At 33.2% G+C, this 18,969-nt stretch overlaps 1 protein-coding gene across 1 annotated transcript in view; it reads right to left on the bottom strand.

The window, feature by feature from the left end:
- Positions 1-10,727: 10,727 nt before the first annotated feature.
- The window catches only part of LOC136024815 (cytoplasmic polyadenylation element-binding protein 3-like), a 108,414-nt gene continuing 100,172 nt past the window's right edge, over positions 10,728-18,969 (bottom strand). The window contains exon 8 of the mRNA XM_065700295.1: positions 10,728-13,363. Coding sequence (XP_065556367.1) covers positions 13,250-13,363 — 114 coding nt within the window. The 3' untranslated portion in view covers positions 10,728-13,249. The remainder of the gene's footprint in view (positions 13,364-18,969) is intronic.

Raw genomic sequence — 18,969 nt, forward strand, 5'->3', positions numbered from 1 at the left:
ACTACAATACAAAGTATTGATTCCACCTTTTTATAGCGCAAAACATAAGTTCTTAACCAAAAAGATGCCAAAACGTTACCAGTCGATGCAGAATTAAAAAGTCACAAGCATCTCGTTATTATTAAAACTATCAATAGAATGACATTGGAATCTCGACTATTGCTTGTTTTTACTTTTTTAATCATACTTATTCTTTTTTCAACTATCAGGGGCGTACAGAAATCTAAAGAGATTTTAAGGAATTCAGATTTTATTATTCCACGCAATACACATTACGAATGAGCCATAACAAACATGTCATTCGCCAAAGAGACCAAAATCTGTTCTAATTTTCCCTAAAAAAAATTTACAATAGCTTTTACTATTAAGACCAGCCCCACCGTGGAAAAAGTGGGGTAGCACAGTAACAATGCTACTTGGCAGTTTTCATGGTCTAGCGAAATTATTTGGCAGCTTTTGGAATTCTGTCGAATTCTGCTAATGAGAGCTTCGGAACTTTTTCCATACCTGGACTAGCCTATATATTAATGATCATTCCTGATCATCTCCAAACGGAAAATGTTTGTCACAAGACAGTTTCTTTTCAATATGTAACTTCCGGTTACTATAGGCTGCAATTTTCTCTTATTGGGTTGCAGCTGCTTCTGCACATATGACAAACAAAATATTTTTAGCACCTTCAACAAAAAGCTTGTGGAAAATATGTAAGGACTGAGTTAGAATATGAGGAACAACGTCCTGCTCCAAGGAGCTGGTCAAGGCCTTCTATAATTTCATATTTTCATTTCAGTTATCCTTTTACGTGTTGAGACTGCCCCCCATGCGTTACTATAAGGCCATATCAGGACCTTTGGAGTTTCTATCGCTTTTTCTCTCCCCAAGATTTGTCTGGAACAAACCTCTGAAAAATGGAAAATATGGTGAAAAGTGCAAATAAGTTTTGATCTTTCACTTGGCGTCTCCTCCATCTTTGTCGGAAAGAATCCTTTTTTTAATTCAGACTGAACTAAAACAGACAGTAATTACAAACCGAATATCGATATTGACTTCAGCTTTCCTATAAAGTATTTTCCTGGGCCTCTTATAGTTTGCGCCTTTAAACTATTCCCCAACATTGATCCAAAAGGTTAACAAATGTTGGCTCAAAAATACGTTCTGTATTTTCAGCCAATGCTTTTTTTTTTATTTCCACCCCTCCCCCTCCTCCAAAAAAGTTATTGTCACAAATTCGAAGTCGGTTTGATTTTTTTGGGGGGGAGGGGGAATTCTATCTTTACATAGAATTGGTTAATGTCGTAGATGACTATTGGTATATATATATATATATATATATATATATATATATATATATATATATATATATATATATATATATATATACCTAAGACGGGTCCAGGAGCCAGAAAATGTTTCCGTTTTGATGTTATAAGGTACTTTGAAAACAACCGAGGCAACTCCTTACTAAAACAATGGAAAGAAAAACATGGGAATCCAAACTTTATTACAAGCACAACTAGAAAACAAACAAGAAGTCGAAAAAAACGTTCCATAAAAGTAGAAAATTGATGGTTATGAAATTCACACACAAAAACCACCCAATAAACATGTACAAAGCGTTGTTGTATATAATGGGTTATTACAAAATACAAAAACAAAGTAAAAACTATGTCAAGTTAGAAAAAAGAAGCATTTTGGTTTATATAATAAAGATATAACAAAATGTTATAAATAATTAAAAAAAAAAATTTCAAATGAAGGTACATGCAACAAGTGATTACAATCGATGAAAGTTACATAAAAACGACAATTTATATCACTACAATTGCAGTTGTGTAGCTAGGGGGAGGGGGAAGGTGCCTACGCAGTCTTTGAGTGGACGCCAAACTGAACTTTTTTGTATATTGTGGTAGTGGTAGTGGGAAGGGAGGGCATTGGCTCTTGGTGTTGAAAACCCTAGCTACAACTCAGTGTAATTGTTAATAAATTAGCGTATATATAGTTTCACGGCTTGTATATTTGTAACACAAACTGGAGATTTAAAGGTAATCTTAGTAATGTTTTTATATTACATTATAAAAAAAAGTAAAGAACTCTTTAAATAATTTGCTAAATTCTAATAAGCTTCTGAAGAAATAATTGTTTGCCTTTTCGGTGCATTGATTTATTTTTCAGGAAATTTAATTAAGAACATAATAAAAAAAAATCATTTCCCTGGAAACATGATAAATTCAATACCCATGAGTCCTATTCAATACCCATTAGTCCTAATTGCATGAATAGATGGGGGAATTCGCAAGTACTAAGTTTTGTACCAAGGCCAAAGGCGAAATTATGAGTATGCAATTATTGGGTTCTGAAGAAATAACTTTTTGGTCGCTTTGGAGTATTAAATTTGATTTTTGGTCAATTTAATTAAAGAAACTGACAGAAGTAATTGGTCATTAATTTTATCTACATATAATTCACGAATAACGTTTAAGGAAAGGCTTAGGTCTATATGTCAATTTTGCTTCTTTTTTAAAGGTATGTAGGGTGTAGTTTACCTACATTAATTTATAGATGTTTATTTGGGAGTTAAAGTCTGTAGCCTATATTTCCGTTTCTCAGAATACATAAATTGGCTTTTTTATGTCTCACTGGACCATATCTTGTATTCTAAGATGTGTTCGGAAATCCCCAGTGACATCTTATTGCAAGGAGGGGGAGGGGTATAAAATTGTTTATAAGAAAAATAACACACTTTCATTTTACTTTTCGAATTCTAAGGTTGGAGGGAATTCATATTCATGTGTTATTTTTTTTCTTCTTTATTTCGTATTATCATGTTATGTTAATGAGTATCGTTCAAAAAATAAAAATAAATAAAGAATTGATTGGCTAAAAAAAAACGTGACCGCCAAAAATTTAAACTAATACAAAATCACTCTTTTTATCATGAAAATGGGGGTTAGTAATTTATCTTTTACTCTTTGTTTCTACTCCGTGGCCATGCTAAGAGTCACAAGTTGATGCAAATTTCTGCTTTTGATATTATCCATTCCCAAACATGGCTTGCGTTAAAAATCTGAGTTCATTTGTGTTAAGTGAAACAGTTTGAGTTAGTGTTTTTATTCTGAAATGAAAAAATGTGTTTTTGAAAATTATTCCTTGCTGGGTCAGGGAAGCGTCATATGAGTTGCCCCCGACCATGCATAGTACCCTTTGCCATGGGCAGCGCATCAAGAGATGGATGTGCTGCGCAGACATCATTGATCCGTATACAAATGAAACTTATTGGGTATGGTGTCTAAAGAATGATAGATTTAGTCTTGATTTTGGTCTGGTTTATGCTTGTGCTAGGATGACCTCTGCTCTTTTTTTCTTTTATTTTGCTATTTTGTGCCTGTTTTCTTGATTTGTCTTGTTACTGTCTGGACATATTTGTTTTGCCTTGCATTCCTCCTGAATTATGTATTTATTAAGCTAACAGATCGAACTCTCTGTAGGCTAGAATTGAAATTTAGTTGCAACTATTTGTGTTAATAAGATTTACTTTACTCACCTCCTGTTAAAATTGTGCAACCTTTCCAGTTTCAGACTAAACGTCCGTGTTTTATTTAAATTCATTTTATTCCATTCATTTTAATCAAACTGTGCCTAAAAGTGTATAATAGTTCCTGTTCGTAAATGTTCCTAAAAATAATTCCATGGTAGAAAGTGCACTTTAATTTAGTTTGTACAATTTATTTTAATTTTTTTGTAACTTGATTTTTTATTATTTTTCATTAAATTAGTTTAATTATTTGTAATTGAAAATTTGCTTAATTTAATCAATTTTTTTAAAAATCAGTTAATTAATTTCAAATTAAAGATAAAATACAGTTACGCTCGTCGTGGATTTTCATAAGCCAACCCCATTATTGTATAAGGGTATGTCAGAAAAAGAAGCCAAGTAACCCCACCTTTTTAATACCTGATTGTATGTCTTGTGGTTCTTTATTAAACTTTAAGCGAGTGAACGAATGCAAAGTCTTTGAGTCACAAGATTTCTTACAAGCAGTCCATCTCTTTCTCTACGGCTGAACTGTTCCAATTAGAATTGTAATTAAATTGGACATTAACTTCAAGATGGATCAGAATATGAATATAACGAGCTTTTTTTTTGCCTTGCAGGTCATAAGGTCATTAGTATAAGTCGTCTAGATACGTCAACACGAATAGCAACACATGACAACACTGATCCTTAATTTTGACTGCGATGATATTAATTGACTTCAACAATAATTATATCTGGAAACTTAACATATTTATTTTAAAAGAGTAAAAGAGCGAAACATCGTTGTAATTGGGGTACTGTCAATAGTTTTCCAACTACAGCATTTTGTATCAATTTATATTAAAAAGGAATTTAGTTTCAGAAATTACATGTCTTATATAATCAGCCATTTAACATTATTTGACAACCCAGAAGGTTAAGGTTATGGACAAATGTCCACAAAGAATTTCGTATTTAAAAAAAATTATCGATTTTTTAGATTGACCAAGCCAAGGTTAGAAAGAATTTATTGTTTTATGTGCTTCACCCAAAAATCATTTAGAGGTAATGTAAAATGCCATGGGGCCTCAGTTTTTAGGCCCATATACTGGACTTACTATAGACACGCACTTTTTAGGCTCCAAGCATACTCCTGAAGATTTTAGTTATGTGAATATGAGTAAGCTGAAAAATAGCTACCCCTTCCCACCCCAAATGACTTGACGGACGTATCTTTCAACATAGAATTAGTAATCTTACTTTTCAATAAAAGCATCCTAAGAAGTCTTTTTTCAAAATCTTGGAAGGGGAGCTGGTGAAATAATCTAGGGTTTCCAGGTTGTCTGGGTTTTCAACATGCTACTCTTTTAAGTTTGGAATATACCCAGGTTGATCGCACAAGTGAAGTTTCAAAAGTTTTTTTTTGTAATTTTGTTTTGAATATAACTAAAACAATTACATTTTTTTTTTAGATAAATCATCAAGTGTTACTGTCCGTGAAACTATATAAAAGAGAATAGAAATAGGGGCAAAAAATGAATGAATAGTAAAATAATATTACGCACTGACAAATCACAAAGTAGGTGCTAACTAGAAAAAAAGTAAACAAAGAAAATGTTAAAAAAAAAGTTTTTTTTTTATCTTTTTTTTTTAATAATTTGTAAAAGGATTGTAGTAGGAAAAAAACTTCCAGGTGTTTTGTGACTAGAGGGGTTCTCAATCTATCCGGCAAATACAATAGTAAAAAACTTGAAATAAACATTAAAGCGAACTAAAGTAGCTAGCATCATACAAGACAATTGCTAGAAAGTTCGTTTCGGGTAGGCCGGCTTAAAACAATAATACTTTTCTGAAACAATTTCAAGTCAACTACAGCAAAAATAATTGTTTTGTATCATTTATAGCAGGGCATATCAACCCAGTTGAAGTGCTCCTAATAATAAGCATATTTAATTAAAAGAAAAAATTGTCTGTATGGTCCTCTAGCAATCAACTACTTAAACATTTTTTACTTGAAATTTAAAATCAAACTTATCGAAGCTACTAATCGATCACATCTCCACTATGGCATCTTTTACTTCCCTAGTTCAATTATTTCGCGTGGCTTGTTTGTATCTTAAATATATCCGTATCTCTGCATTAGAATTGTAGAAACAGAATTAGTGACCGATTTTTATTTTGTTTTACTTCCACAAGGATATTTAAACGTGATGTTTTGTGTTATTTCAAACTTTCTGAAAAAAAATGTTTACTTTCCGGATTTATTTTAATTGATCGGCACTATCCACTTCTTCAATTACTTTGGAAACAATCAAAACATCTTTTTTTGGATTGGGGTTGATTGAATATTCCTATGGATTTGCCAAATGAAAATATTGGCTGTTCTGTTATAGTTTGTTTGGCAAACCTAATTAATTATATTGAATTTGCATATTACCCATATGAAATTCCCATTTACTGAGACAACATTTATACCCCTATACTCCAGTCGAAGAAAAGATGAAAAACAAATTTTTTTAACAATTCAGGTTATAAACCATCATAATGCGTCTCCATCTAGTGATCCTAATCGATATGCTTGAAAATACTTTTCAAATTAACTGCATTCCACTTCAGTATTTCTACGAGGATTATTCCCCCTTTGGCTCAACATTATCAATAGTTAGATAACTACAAAAAAAATAATGAAAAAGCATCAAAAAAGTGATTTTTTTTTTGCATTTTTACTACGTTTTTACAAGTCAGACAAACATTTCGGAGGAGGTTTCAAATTCCGTGACCCCTCCCCTGAATACGGCCTTTGTGCCAGGTCATTTTATTTGCTGATTCAATCACTTGCACATTGAAGTTTTCAATGTATTTTAAATATATTTTTATATTTAAAAAATTTTTTAATATATTGAAAAAAAAAATCAATATATTTTTTGTGACTTTGATAATATTTGATTAAAATACTTAGTTCTGTTATTTACTTTTTGTACATGATTTATACAATTGATAAGATTCGTGTAGCACGCATTTTCGTCATATATATGTAGCACTTTTCAGGGGGTTGACAGGTCCAAGTCACTCAACCTCTTAGGCCCTGGTATAGTCAAAACTACACACTTTTCAAATAAGGCTTATCTGAATGTGTAAAAACTGCGGAAGCAGTCGAGTCATTTCATACAAATTAAAATAATTTAGCCAATTTACTTTAATAAGAAAATTTAGCTTTTAAGTTGATAAATGTCAATTAAGTTGGTAAAGATTACATTCCTAAGGTTCTACCCCCAAGGAAATTTGATTAAGACCACTGTAATTTGGAATCAATCAAGTAATTTGACATTAAAAATCCAAAAAATTAGGTAATCGCGCTAAAAGATTCGACTTCTGAACAGCTCATTTGAATAAACAGAATAAAGTGTATATACACGGTTGTGGTGGGTTGAAGACTCAGATGCTAAATACAGGAAACACGTGGCTCCAATTAGGGGGATTTAGTCCCTAGATCTTTTTGCCCTCCCCCCCCCCTTATTTAGAGAAAATACACTTTGGGGGATTTACGATTTACAAATACTCCTTTTTGGTATTTTCATAAAAAAGATAAAAAAAAAAGCAAAAATTACCAACCCTCCCCCTTAGATGTTGAAAAGTTTATTTTGCCTTCTCCTCCAGCATTTTCTTGAATTTGCATTACTTCAAGGAGCAAGTATGGTTTGTGGAATATGTCTTACGAAGAAGTTTACGAGGTATTATGGTTATTTCTTCAGTTGGACCAACGTAGGTTTGAGTTAAAGGCACAATATCTTCCAGAAATTGTACATCACCGTTGTTGGACGATTATTCCCTCATGGGATAATCTTCACATACGAAAAGCCTAAATACCAATTCTTTTAATGGGTCCTTTCGCTTTTATTCTCTTATTTTCTTTACCAAACGTTAAAATAAAGAATTGCAGTTACCTCCTACAGCCCATAAAGGGGAGTTACTGACAATATTTCAGCCCTGAATTGTTCTCAAATGGAGCCGGGTATAAGACCCTGGGTAAAACGCCTTGGTGCACGCCCTCAAAACTTGAGGATACTGCATCCTCTGACTAAAAAAAAAATTAACTAAAAAAGCTCTAGAAACTGCCAAAAAATGGTCTTCATTTTCGGAAAATAACGCATATAGAGCAAAAAACGCCAGCTAATGGGCACTTGAACCCTCTAACATTTTATATTTACGAAAAGAGTCTTAACTTTAACTAGACATTCGTAAAATTCTGCAAAGGGGGGGGGGGTGATCTCCCCTAAGTGCAAGTCTATGATTAAACATTCATACTGTGAATATATATCAAGCATTTATTGACCAGTGACATAAATAGACCAATATAGAACATATGAATTGATATATTAGCTAAACCCTATCTATGGTTGATGGTCAACATAGATAAAAAGCACAATATGGCATACGTATGTTACATATTGGTCTTTATATGGTCAGCATATGACGCAGTAAATATATGCCTTGTATAGATAGATACGGAATGAAGTATCTATCTAAACTAGGCATATATTGACATGCATTAACTATATATAGAACAATATATAGCTATGCTTAGTATATATGCTAACCACTAGTCCTGGATAGGGTTTAGTTAAACACTAATTCAAGGTACATCCAACTGTTTCTTGGATGGCTTTTTGGTTCAATTCAAAAAAGGACCAGAGAAAATAGACTTGATAATACGATTCAAAAACTTTAAAGCTTTGAGCACTGGATTTGTTGATATTTTACCTAGGATTTATTGGTATGGATAGTTTCCAAACGGCTAAACTTTTTAATTATAGACTTCCTAGTAAAAACGAATTTTACGAAAATCTTCAGTTCAGCTGCAGTTTAAATATTCATCAGCAGCTTAAATACCCATTTGTTTTGAATACAAAAATGAGACATGATTATATTATAGTTGAATATACTTGAACTGGGATTCATTGACATCTACAGTTTTCAAACAGTTGAACAAATTAACTATAGACTTCCTAAACGAAAACGACTTTACGAGAATCTGCAGTTTAAATACTCATGTGTCTTAAAAATATATATATAAACAGATAATATACTTCAAGATTATTTGCAATATCTAGAGTCGATAAGGAAGCATTACATATTTTCAATGCCCGCTTTCTTTTTATTATGGGAGTTCGAATGCGTCTCGAAAGAAAAATCAAGTTGTGTTTTCAGCAGGCACATCCAACTACAGCCGGGGCCGGGCTTTTAAAGATTTATATTTTTTTACATTTTCAAGGATGGTACAATTTTTAAGTCACAATTATTTCTCCTTTTTATCGGTAAAACGACGTTGCAGAAGCAATTCTTGAATTATGCATTTGTATTTTGAATTTTAATATTTTTACATTAGATATTGTATGTTTTTATGTTATGTGAAACCGAAACAAGTTTTTTGGCAAAAAAAGAGAAGAAAACAAAAGCTTGACCTTGAATAACATCCACGCTACAAAACTGCACTACACAGGTTTAAGAACTTATTTTTCATTATTTTTTTAAGTGCCACAGGGTGCTGTTGTTTTCGATTCATTATTTTTAATTCTATCATTTATAAAATAGAAAACACAGGCTTTGAATCAATATTGCACAAAACACCAGTATCACCAACACACATAGAAGTGAATAGGGTCAGCTAAAAAATAGGTCACAACCAGATATCAATAAAATATATCTCACAAGATGACAGTTATCTAAACATTAATTAAAACAAGATATTTCGTATTGTTCCAACATTTTTGAATAGGGACTTACATCCTACCGGGCGAGACTTGACGTTTTCATTGTTATGATCTGCTTTTACACTTTATTTCCAGATCGATTTGGAATCAGCAACTGGTTCCGGGCCCACAACCAGATTATTGTAACAGTAGCCGGTTTCAGATCAATTTCCAATCAGCAACCGGGAACAGGTTTTTTGGACTGGATGCTGTTCCCAGAACGCTTTCTGACCAGTAGCTGGCCACTGATTTCTTTTCCCAGACCAGTAAGTGTTCCCCGATTTGTTACCAACCAGCAACCGGTTCATTTTCCGGACCAACAACAACCGGGGCTTGATGGCGTAGAACTTGTACAAAAGGCACGGAACCTAATTGTGACTATCACTACCCCAACTGCAGCGATTTTTCGTCTAAGGGATATCTGATGCCACATTTTCGTTGTAGTTTAACGCACACTGTACTCAATCTAAGATTATCGGCATTTCTTCAGTCGGGGCACAAATATAATGAAACTTAAGGTCTATTGCCGCCCTTAGCAGATTTTTTTTTTTTTTTTTTTTTTTTTTTTTTTTTTTTTTTTTTTTTTAATTCAACCAGCTGGTTTCATGAAACAGATTAAATAAAAAGTAATCCCACATGATGGGTGATGGTGGACGAGAGGACGCATTTTTAACCTACAAATCTTTTGATGATTTTTTTAAAGGGGGGGGGGGGTACCCTCGTGTCCAAAGTTAGTATTTATTTCTATTAGTTTTTTTAAATAATAAACATCTTCTAACGCGTAAAAAGTTGTCAATCAGGTGCTTTTACACTAAAACATCTATACACGTTATGAGTGAATTTAAACGATTTGGCCTCTGAATATTTGATGAACAGCCCACTGTACATGGGTAGTTTATCAAAAATACCCTCTGCGCCCTTAATCCTCTGTGATTTTTTTTTCTGGGGGAGGGGGGATTTCCCTCGTGTCTAAAGGCGAGTGTGTGTATTGTTATCATTTTCTTAAATAGTTACCATCTTCAAACGCATAGAGTTGCCAATCAAGTACTTAGACGCTAAAAGCTTCATAAATACCACAACTGAATTGAATTGATTTACCCCCTGAACCATCCGTAAACAACCCTCTGTACATAGAGAAAAATGCAAATATTTAGGTTAGTAATGATGCAGCTATAATATTTCTTAACATCTTTACTAATAAGCATATGATTCATGTGAATGTAAACTCGCTTTCGTTAGATCCGGGCGCAATATACTTATTTCAAAAACTGAATTGTTTAGGCTATTTTCCAGAAAACTGCTATCTTGCAATATGAGCAAAAATATTCTTTGTATCTAGCAATAAGTTTCCTGGAAAAAGCTTATTTTGTAATCATGAAACGCAAAGCTCAACGGATGCAATAGACATTAAAAAGAAGGAAGTGTGATCAATCACAGTTTCTTTTTTCTTCTCTTTTTACCGACTTTTTCCATTCTGTCTTATCTTGTTTCTTCTCTTTTAACTGACTTTTGCCATTCTGCTTTATCTTCTCTTTTTACTGAATTTTTTGTTCTGTTTTATTTTCTCTTTTTACTGACTTTTTTATTCTGTTTTATTTTCTCTTTTTACTGACTTTTTATTCTGTTTTATTTTCTCTTTTAACTGACTTTTCCCATTCTGCTTTATCTTTTTTCTTCTCTTTTTACTGACTTTTCCCACTCTGCTTTGTCTTTTTTTATATATTGAAAATCCTAAGCTTTGTAGCATGTAGTTGCAACAATAGACCTTAAGCTGGGGTGTTGTATCCTATATAGAAGATGACCTATTAAATCAAACCACCCCAACGCGGTATTCTAGTTCATTGTAAACCTTTTCCTCAATTTTCTTTTAACAGTAAAATAAGTAAATCATGAAAAAAAACTAGAGAAAAGCAAAGCAAGGCGGAATATTTTAAAACATTGTTAATTTTTTTTAATATTTTTCCTACAAAAATAACACAAAAAAGCTTTGAACAGTAGAAAAAGCAAAAAAAAAGAAAAAAACTTACAAAAAACAGACCGTGAACGAACTACAACCTACAGTACAAAAACTTCGGGGATGAAAAACACCACCACACATAAAAACTACGCATAAAGACTACGAAAAAAACAACCCCCTCCCAACCAAAACCAAACTAGGACGGAACCTATCAACATGCCGCGGGTGTACAAAAATAGGTCTAAGATACAAAAATAATATCCTAAAAGTCCAACAGCCTATCACGTAATAGGTGAAATAAGCCTATACAACCAAAATAATCCCTTAAAACCATAAACAATTACAAAATTGATTAGAACTAATTTAAAAGCAAAAAATCCGTGCTGGATTAGTCTGAAATTATGAAATGTGACTTATTTAAATCAAATCACAATAAATGACTCTTTCTTGCACGTTTTAACCTTAATAAGAACTCACAGTATAAAAAAAAACAATTCCTATTTCCTAACTTGTATTACTCTAAATATATAATGAAATTTTTAATTAAATAATTAAGTTAATTAAATTTTTAATGAAGTGTCATTAATTTTTAAATATCTAAATTTAATTAAATGATTAAGCATTACTCTAAATGTATCATATAAAAAATATAGTTTTCATTATTTTAGTGATAGTATTTTAAGCAACAGCCAAACGCTCAGATGATGAAACATCTACACTCCCTTTGCCAAGTTTTGATTTAAGCGTTCCCAAAACCTTCACAGTTTAACTGTGGAGAGGGCGACCGGGGGGGGCGGGTTTCGAAGGCTGCTGTCAAAGGAAGAGTTAATGGTTTCTTGTTGAATTACAACATGAATAAATGCATTCATAAATCCGTCTTAAACACTTCTCAGTATGCTAATCAAGTTCAGTGGCGTCAAATAAAATAAAAATGTGTTTTTCCAAGACCTCGAAAATGGGGAGAGGATGTCGTCGAACATTTATCCTGGGTGCCATAACTATCAAACACAATCACAAAATCCAACATGGTAAATCAGTTGATATAACTGGGGTATGTTTACCCTTATTCAAAGGGCTAAAATACTTCATTCCTAAGAATGGACATAGCTACAGCCCTGTACTTGGTCATACAAACAACAAAAACTAACAACTTTGAACGCCAAAAACTAGTTTTGGGCGTTTTTCACTCTCAACAAACAACGCTAGCAAAGAGCGTAAGACATGCTTCTAAGTTTAGAATTTATCAGAAATTTTCTGACATAGTATTTTATCATCTAAAAGGGAATTACAAAGAATCAAATACAGATATGCAGAAAATCAAAAATAGATTTTAAACTAATCAGAGGGCTATTTTTCAGGACCAAAAGTATATCAGCCCACAAATTAAGGGGAAAACACAGAACTGTCACTAATGATCTTATTAGTGAAATTTACAATTTTATTTCTTCTTCAGGCCTGAGATGTCCAGTATTGATACCGTTTGAGACGGTGAGAATATATTCTACGACTTCACGAAGACCCTTACTAGTAGAAAAAAAACTAGTTTATTTTGTAAATGATTGGCTAGGAACAATGTTGTTATTTTTATGTTTTTTACATTGTGTGCGTTGTGTTTTCTATAAACCAAAATTAAGACGTGTGACTTTTTACCACAGAGGCTGTTTTTAGCGCTGTTTTTGAAGAGTGGTGGTTTTTTCTGCTTTATTAGTTTTTGTGGCCTATTTTTTATGTATACATATTAGGCAATGTTTCTCATTTTAAACTTAAAAAAAGATTCCCGATAATTATAATTATGCTAATAATAATTATTATTTAGCAGTAAAGAGGACGATTTAAATATGTCACAAATTTAAGAATAATCAATTAAGCCCGGATATGAAAAATAATTAGCCTATCACCCAAAGGGAAGTGTCAGTAAAAAATATGCAGCTAGCAGCAAGCTAAAGTGAAACATAAACATTAGGTTCCGTCCGCCCGGATATCACGGGTTTCAGGGGTTTCAAATTTCGCGCCTAATCCTTGATTACGTCACCAGCGGAAGTGAATGGTCCGTGGACGATCCGCACCCTCCTTGACAAGCGGTTTGTGGAATTCACGACCAGCCCGTGAATGGATTGCAGCCCAGCAGTGCTCACAGTAATACTAAAAAATAAATCAAATTATTAAGCATAAAAAACCTTAAGCTAGCTTCTTCCAAAACAGGGTCATTCTATTACCCATTATTATATGATTACAGGGGGGGGACATCTCGCAACCACCAGGGCGATTTTATGAGAGAAAAAAATGCCAAAATATGGATATTCCAATTTACAAGCCATATTTTTGAAATCATCAGATGCTTCTTTGAAGAATTCTTCTGAACCTTACGGATTTTTGGTTTCCAATTTTAAATTCTTAAATTTTGTCGAAATTTAAAAAAAAAAGAAAAGCAAATCTCAGGATGTTTCGGTCACATGCACAGTGATTTCAGCAAATAAACTAGAATAATACAAATAAAACATCGATATTTATACAAAACAAACAGAATTAATTATTAATTACATAACGTTCCATAATACATCGGTATTATAGATACCAACAATACATAGATATATATAGTAGGTACACATTAGGTATATATAACAAGACATAGGTAATGTATAATACATAGGTATTAAAATACATATGTCACGTATCCCATTTTGGGGGAGGGGTATCAGAGCTCTACCATCTTTTTCAAAGTTAAAACCTTAGTCGGGCCTGAGCACAGTATATTTAAGCGGAGATTCAATTTTTTTACAACCACGGGCTAAATGTTGTTCACAGTACTGACGGTTATAAAATAAATAGGGCACCAATTTCTGACCAAACGATTTTTTTTTTGTGTACTGTCGTGCACAAGTTTCTTTATTTTGCCACACTACTGTGGTAACTACACTCTCTGCCTGTGGTGGCATAGCGAATTAATATTTGCTCGGTAATTCAGGGCCAAGAAATAGAGACCAGTTATCGTAAGGCCGACGCAAGGATCATTGCAGTCAAGAAATTGATGCAAGACCAGACTAAAGCATATCACTGTTGCGACTTGTTAATTGTTGCCAGGGTAATAGAATATGAGATCATTTGTGACGAACACTGAACAAATACCGAGTAAAAATATCGTGTTACACTAAATTTTACACAGTCTAACAGACGATTTTCATGGGAGGCAAACAGAAAGTATTAAATTACGTATCTAGACTAAATACATGTGGAATTGAACAAACAGTTGAAAAAAAAACACAATTTGTGCTTCGCGTTCTTAGAAATAGAAAAATTAGGCCAGATTATCTCTAATTTTCACATTCTATTTGTACTTTACAAAGCATTTTAAGCACCAAAGACAGTAAAAGCGAAATTGGTTCTAATTGGTCAAATGGAAACACATACAACCACATATATCTTAATTTCTTTTTTTTAATCAGGAATCTAATTTTTAGCGAAAAAGTCTTGAATATCCAGATTTTGGTAGTAGCAGGCACCGAATTAATGAAAAATCATGGCTGAAAAATCAGCGCAAAATGAGCTAAAAACTCATGACATCAAACACCTTAAGAAGGTGTAGTAGTTTTTGGCAACCAACAGACTGTTAATATGTGAACTTTTCCGGACGAAATGCACTGTTAATATGTGAACTTTTCCGGACGAAATGCACTGTCAAATTCAGTCCATTAGTTTTGCTTATTTATTTTCACGACTCAACGTGACGACACTGACAAAAAAGTGATACTGCCCTAAAAACTCCCCAAAACAACCGAAAGAAAAATTTTAGTTTACGTGTACGAATAGACCCAATGTGGTCAATGAAGCCAAAGCCGTTTTTATTTGATGTCCTTGGCATTAAAGTTCTGAAACATGAAGAAAAAATCAAAACGACTCCCGAAACTAAAATAAGCACAAGAAAAGAGAAGAACTACAAAGCCGACACATTACATGAATCAAGCTCTAGTTAACTAATATTAATCACAGGCCGTATGCCAAATTTCTTTTTTAAGACATAAAACTAGATAAAACGCCTCAAGTACACAAGAATCAAAATGCCAGGGCCAAAATGTTCGTTTTGAAATTCGGCTAAATACATACGGAATTAATCAAAAATCTGAAAATTACAAGATTTGATTTGACGCCTGATGTTTTAAATCAAACACCAAACAACTTTGAAAATAAAACAGAATTGGACTAACTTTTTAATGTGCTGTCTTCCGAGGGAAGACAGATTAACGGAATACATATTATTACTATAATATTACAATTATTACTTTGTGCGATTATGTTTTAAAGAAGTTAAAGGCAAGCCAAAGACAAACTGATGGGGAGGCTTAGCCCCTCCCCATCCACTTTTCCTCCACCTTTCTGATAGAAAGGTGGCCCCTCCACCTTTCTGATAGAGATTTGACAACTCAATCTTTAAAATGGATTTTAATTTAAAAAAAAAAAACGAAAAAACAGCAGGCTTGAGTTGGTTATTTCTCAAAAACCATTTTTGCAGATAAATAATTATGCCTTAATTTATGTCCTATGTGTTTGAAGAAGAAAAAAGAGATATAGGCCTACTGCTGTCATGGATACCCACCAAAGCTGTATCCATGGACACATAGAAGAGGATTATTAGGGCCCAAGTTTTACAAAACACGTGCCTTTGTGTAGCTATGGCAACTTGGCCACTTCTGGTTTTGGAAACTTGAGTCAATTTAGTAATCGAAGATCAAGGAGATGAATAAAATATAATTTCACAGTTGTTTATTATAAATGGGGAGAATTTTAAATAATGTCCACCAAACGTTTGACACTCAATTTATTTTTTTTATTAGCCTATACCTCGTGGCTACTTCTCAAAATTACTTTTCCTACTAAACAATCTGAATTATTTTCCATACTCTCAGTGTTAATGAAGAAAGGGGAAAAATGGACCATTTTCTATCAAGCATAACCTTTAAAGCTTTATTTATGGACGCCAAAATCGATTATTTGGACTCATGACCTACAGAACACTTGTTCTTGTATAGCTACGCTAACTTCTAGCTTTAGAAAACCCGAGTTAACCCAAAAACTGAAGATACAGCAGATGGGGAAAACAAACTATATAAAAATGGTCAAGGAAAGGACAAAATTATTTTTAAACTGAATTACAAAGGATAAAGTGACAAAGGTAGAAGTAACTAGATATATTAAAGAAACTAATAATTAAAATTATGCCCATCTTTCAATAGTTGCTAAATTTTCCAATGGATTTCTAGTATATTCTGTATATCCTGTATATATCTCCATTCCTGTATATTCTGAGGAGTCCTGGGTCGCAAGTGGGACCCAATTGTCACAGTAGCTACCATTTAATTTGGAAACAGTTGAATAAAGGCTAAGTATTACACTGATTTCTCTGCAAGCTATCAATTTCTGACGTAAAACTAATGAAACAGCTCCCGACCTGAGAATTAGGCTTGAATCAAACTGGCAAAACAAAAGATATGAGTCTTTTCAAGATGGCACTAGAGTATAAAGCATTAACACACAAGCAGCACAAGGCGCTGGGTAAGACTTCCTCAAAGAAACATGATTATTCGTTTTCAGTTGTGCGCCTAGCTTGGTGGTGATCATCCCCAAATTACCAAGGATGTATCCAGGTTTTTGTTCGGAGAGGAGGGAGGGCTGTTGCAAGAAAAAACTTTAAAAGACGCTTCAAAAAAACCTAATGCGTTTCTGTTACATTTTTACGAGTAAAAAAAAAAAATTAGAGGGGAGTTAAAATATAGTACCCCCCCCCCCCCCTTTTGAAACAGCCTTGACTAGAAAAAATAAAGTTCGGCATCTCAAAACGCCGTTTGTTCCTCCAAGCCTGACGAAATTACGCCTCGCCCCTTTCTGCCAAGCTCCGCCAACGTGCGCCACCTAGTGTGCACAATTTGAAAGTGGAGAACCCCTCGAAATTTTCAAAATTTTCATCTCATCTCTTCATTAGTTTGGCATAGTCCAATTCTTCTAAATTAATTTGGCACAAGTTTCTTTCCTGCGAGGGGTTTCATTAAGTCTTAAATGTCACTTGATAGACACTATTGGCTTCAAATCACGCGACAAAGTCTCAAGTATATAAAATCGTTGGAGTCAAAAATATAGGTAGAACCCTTGCGGAACACCAGAGGGTTTTACTTAGGGGAAAACTAAATGGTTTTCCTAGGAGGAGACGGAGCCGAAAATACGAGATACATATAGACTATTTTTTTCCTATTTTTCTAGGGGGCGGGCCTTCCACACAAATGCCCAGGAAGGCCCCTATATATTCAGCTAAGCTGAATATATAGCACAGCTGAATATGCTATATATTCAGCTATGCTGAATATATAAAACATCACAAGCCTTTCTTTTTCAATCGAACAGTGAGCTTACGAACTTCTTCCACTTGTCGTTCTATTTTATACATGCAAAACATGGAATATATAATATATAATAAAAAATATAATAATAAGGAATTAGTAAAAGGAATAAATAATAAGTAATAATAAAATCATGTACAGTCAAATAATAGAATTTAAAACCTTAATTATCTGTTACAGATTCTTAGGATTAAAAAAGGTTTTTTGTGTAAACAATGCATAAAAAAAGTAATTATTTGGTTACTGTATTATCGTTTTTCAAGTCTTTCATTCATTTCATTTGGTCTTTCATTCTTTCAAGACTTTGGTTTTCATTGTATTTCCATAAAGACTTTCAATAAGTCGGTCTGCAATATTTCTAAGCAGAAAAGCCACATCAAGGTCAATGCTTTATTGAATGTCCCTCCTAGAAAGAGCTGTTTCAAATTACAGAAAAAAGCAGGCCTTTCCTATGTGATTAGGGGGAGGGGGCACTGCAAAATAAACGCGAGATTATAGGCCGATATATTTGGACCTTTCAGGGAAAGGACTCTATAACATCAAATTTAGGGGGATTAAATTATCAAATCGAAATTTATAATACATTTTTTTTTTCGAACTTTCTATAGTTTTCTAACAGGAAAAAATGAGTCTTTCGCAAATGACGTTATGGAGTGATGTTAAAACTTAGAACGAACAGGAAATATTTGTTCAAAGAGCAGTAGTTTTCCAATCAATCCAATTTTTCTACTTATTGAGCCCTCCTATTATGTCATTTACACACTATAATTAATGCAACTGAGCACAATTAATTTGGTAAACCAGTTAATTATGTTAGCGATTTGTTAATTAATTAACACAATTAATCATAATTTCATAAGTTGCATCATAAAGTTTCTTCTGATTAGTCTTGTAACGACTTGTTGACTGAAAATGTCTTTTTATTGTATGCACAAAAAAACTGTCTATACTGGCCCATTCTCAGTCAGGTCTTACTAATAGTGAGAAATAGCTAGCGCTATTATTTCTCTATCCAACATTTTAGATAAACGAATGAAAAAGCAATACAATAAATTCAAGTCAGACTTTAAAACTTTAACCAATGAAGTAAAATGGCCGATAATAACGAGCCCTATGGCCAATAATGGCCTAGTCGCATTCGACTACTATTGCAGTCCAAAGCTTTGCTTCGGGCCATTTGCTTGTTTTGTTATTTATATTAATAAACCCATCTTTCTCTCTCTCTCAAACCCAAAGTAACACAGCAGATTGAAATAGATAAATTAATTTCGTATGAAATGTTTTTCCATTTCGATAGCCGATAATAACGAGCCCTATGACCGATAATGGCCTAGTCGCATTCGACTACTATTGCAGTCCAAA

Source organism: Artemia franciscana, chromosome 3, assembly GCF_032884065.1.
Source record: "Artemia franciscana chromosome 3, ASM3288406v1, whole genome shotgun sequence".
NCBI lineage: Eukaryota > Metazoa > Arthropoda > Branchiopoda > Anostraca > Artemiidae > Artemia > Artemia franciscana.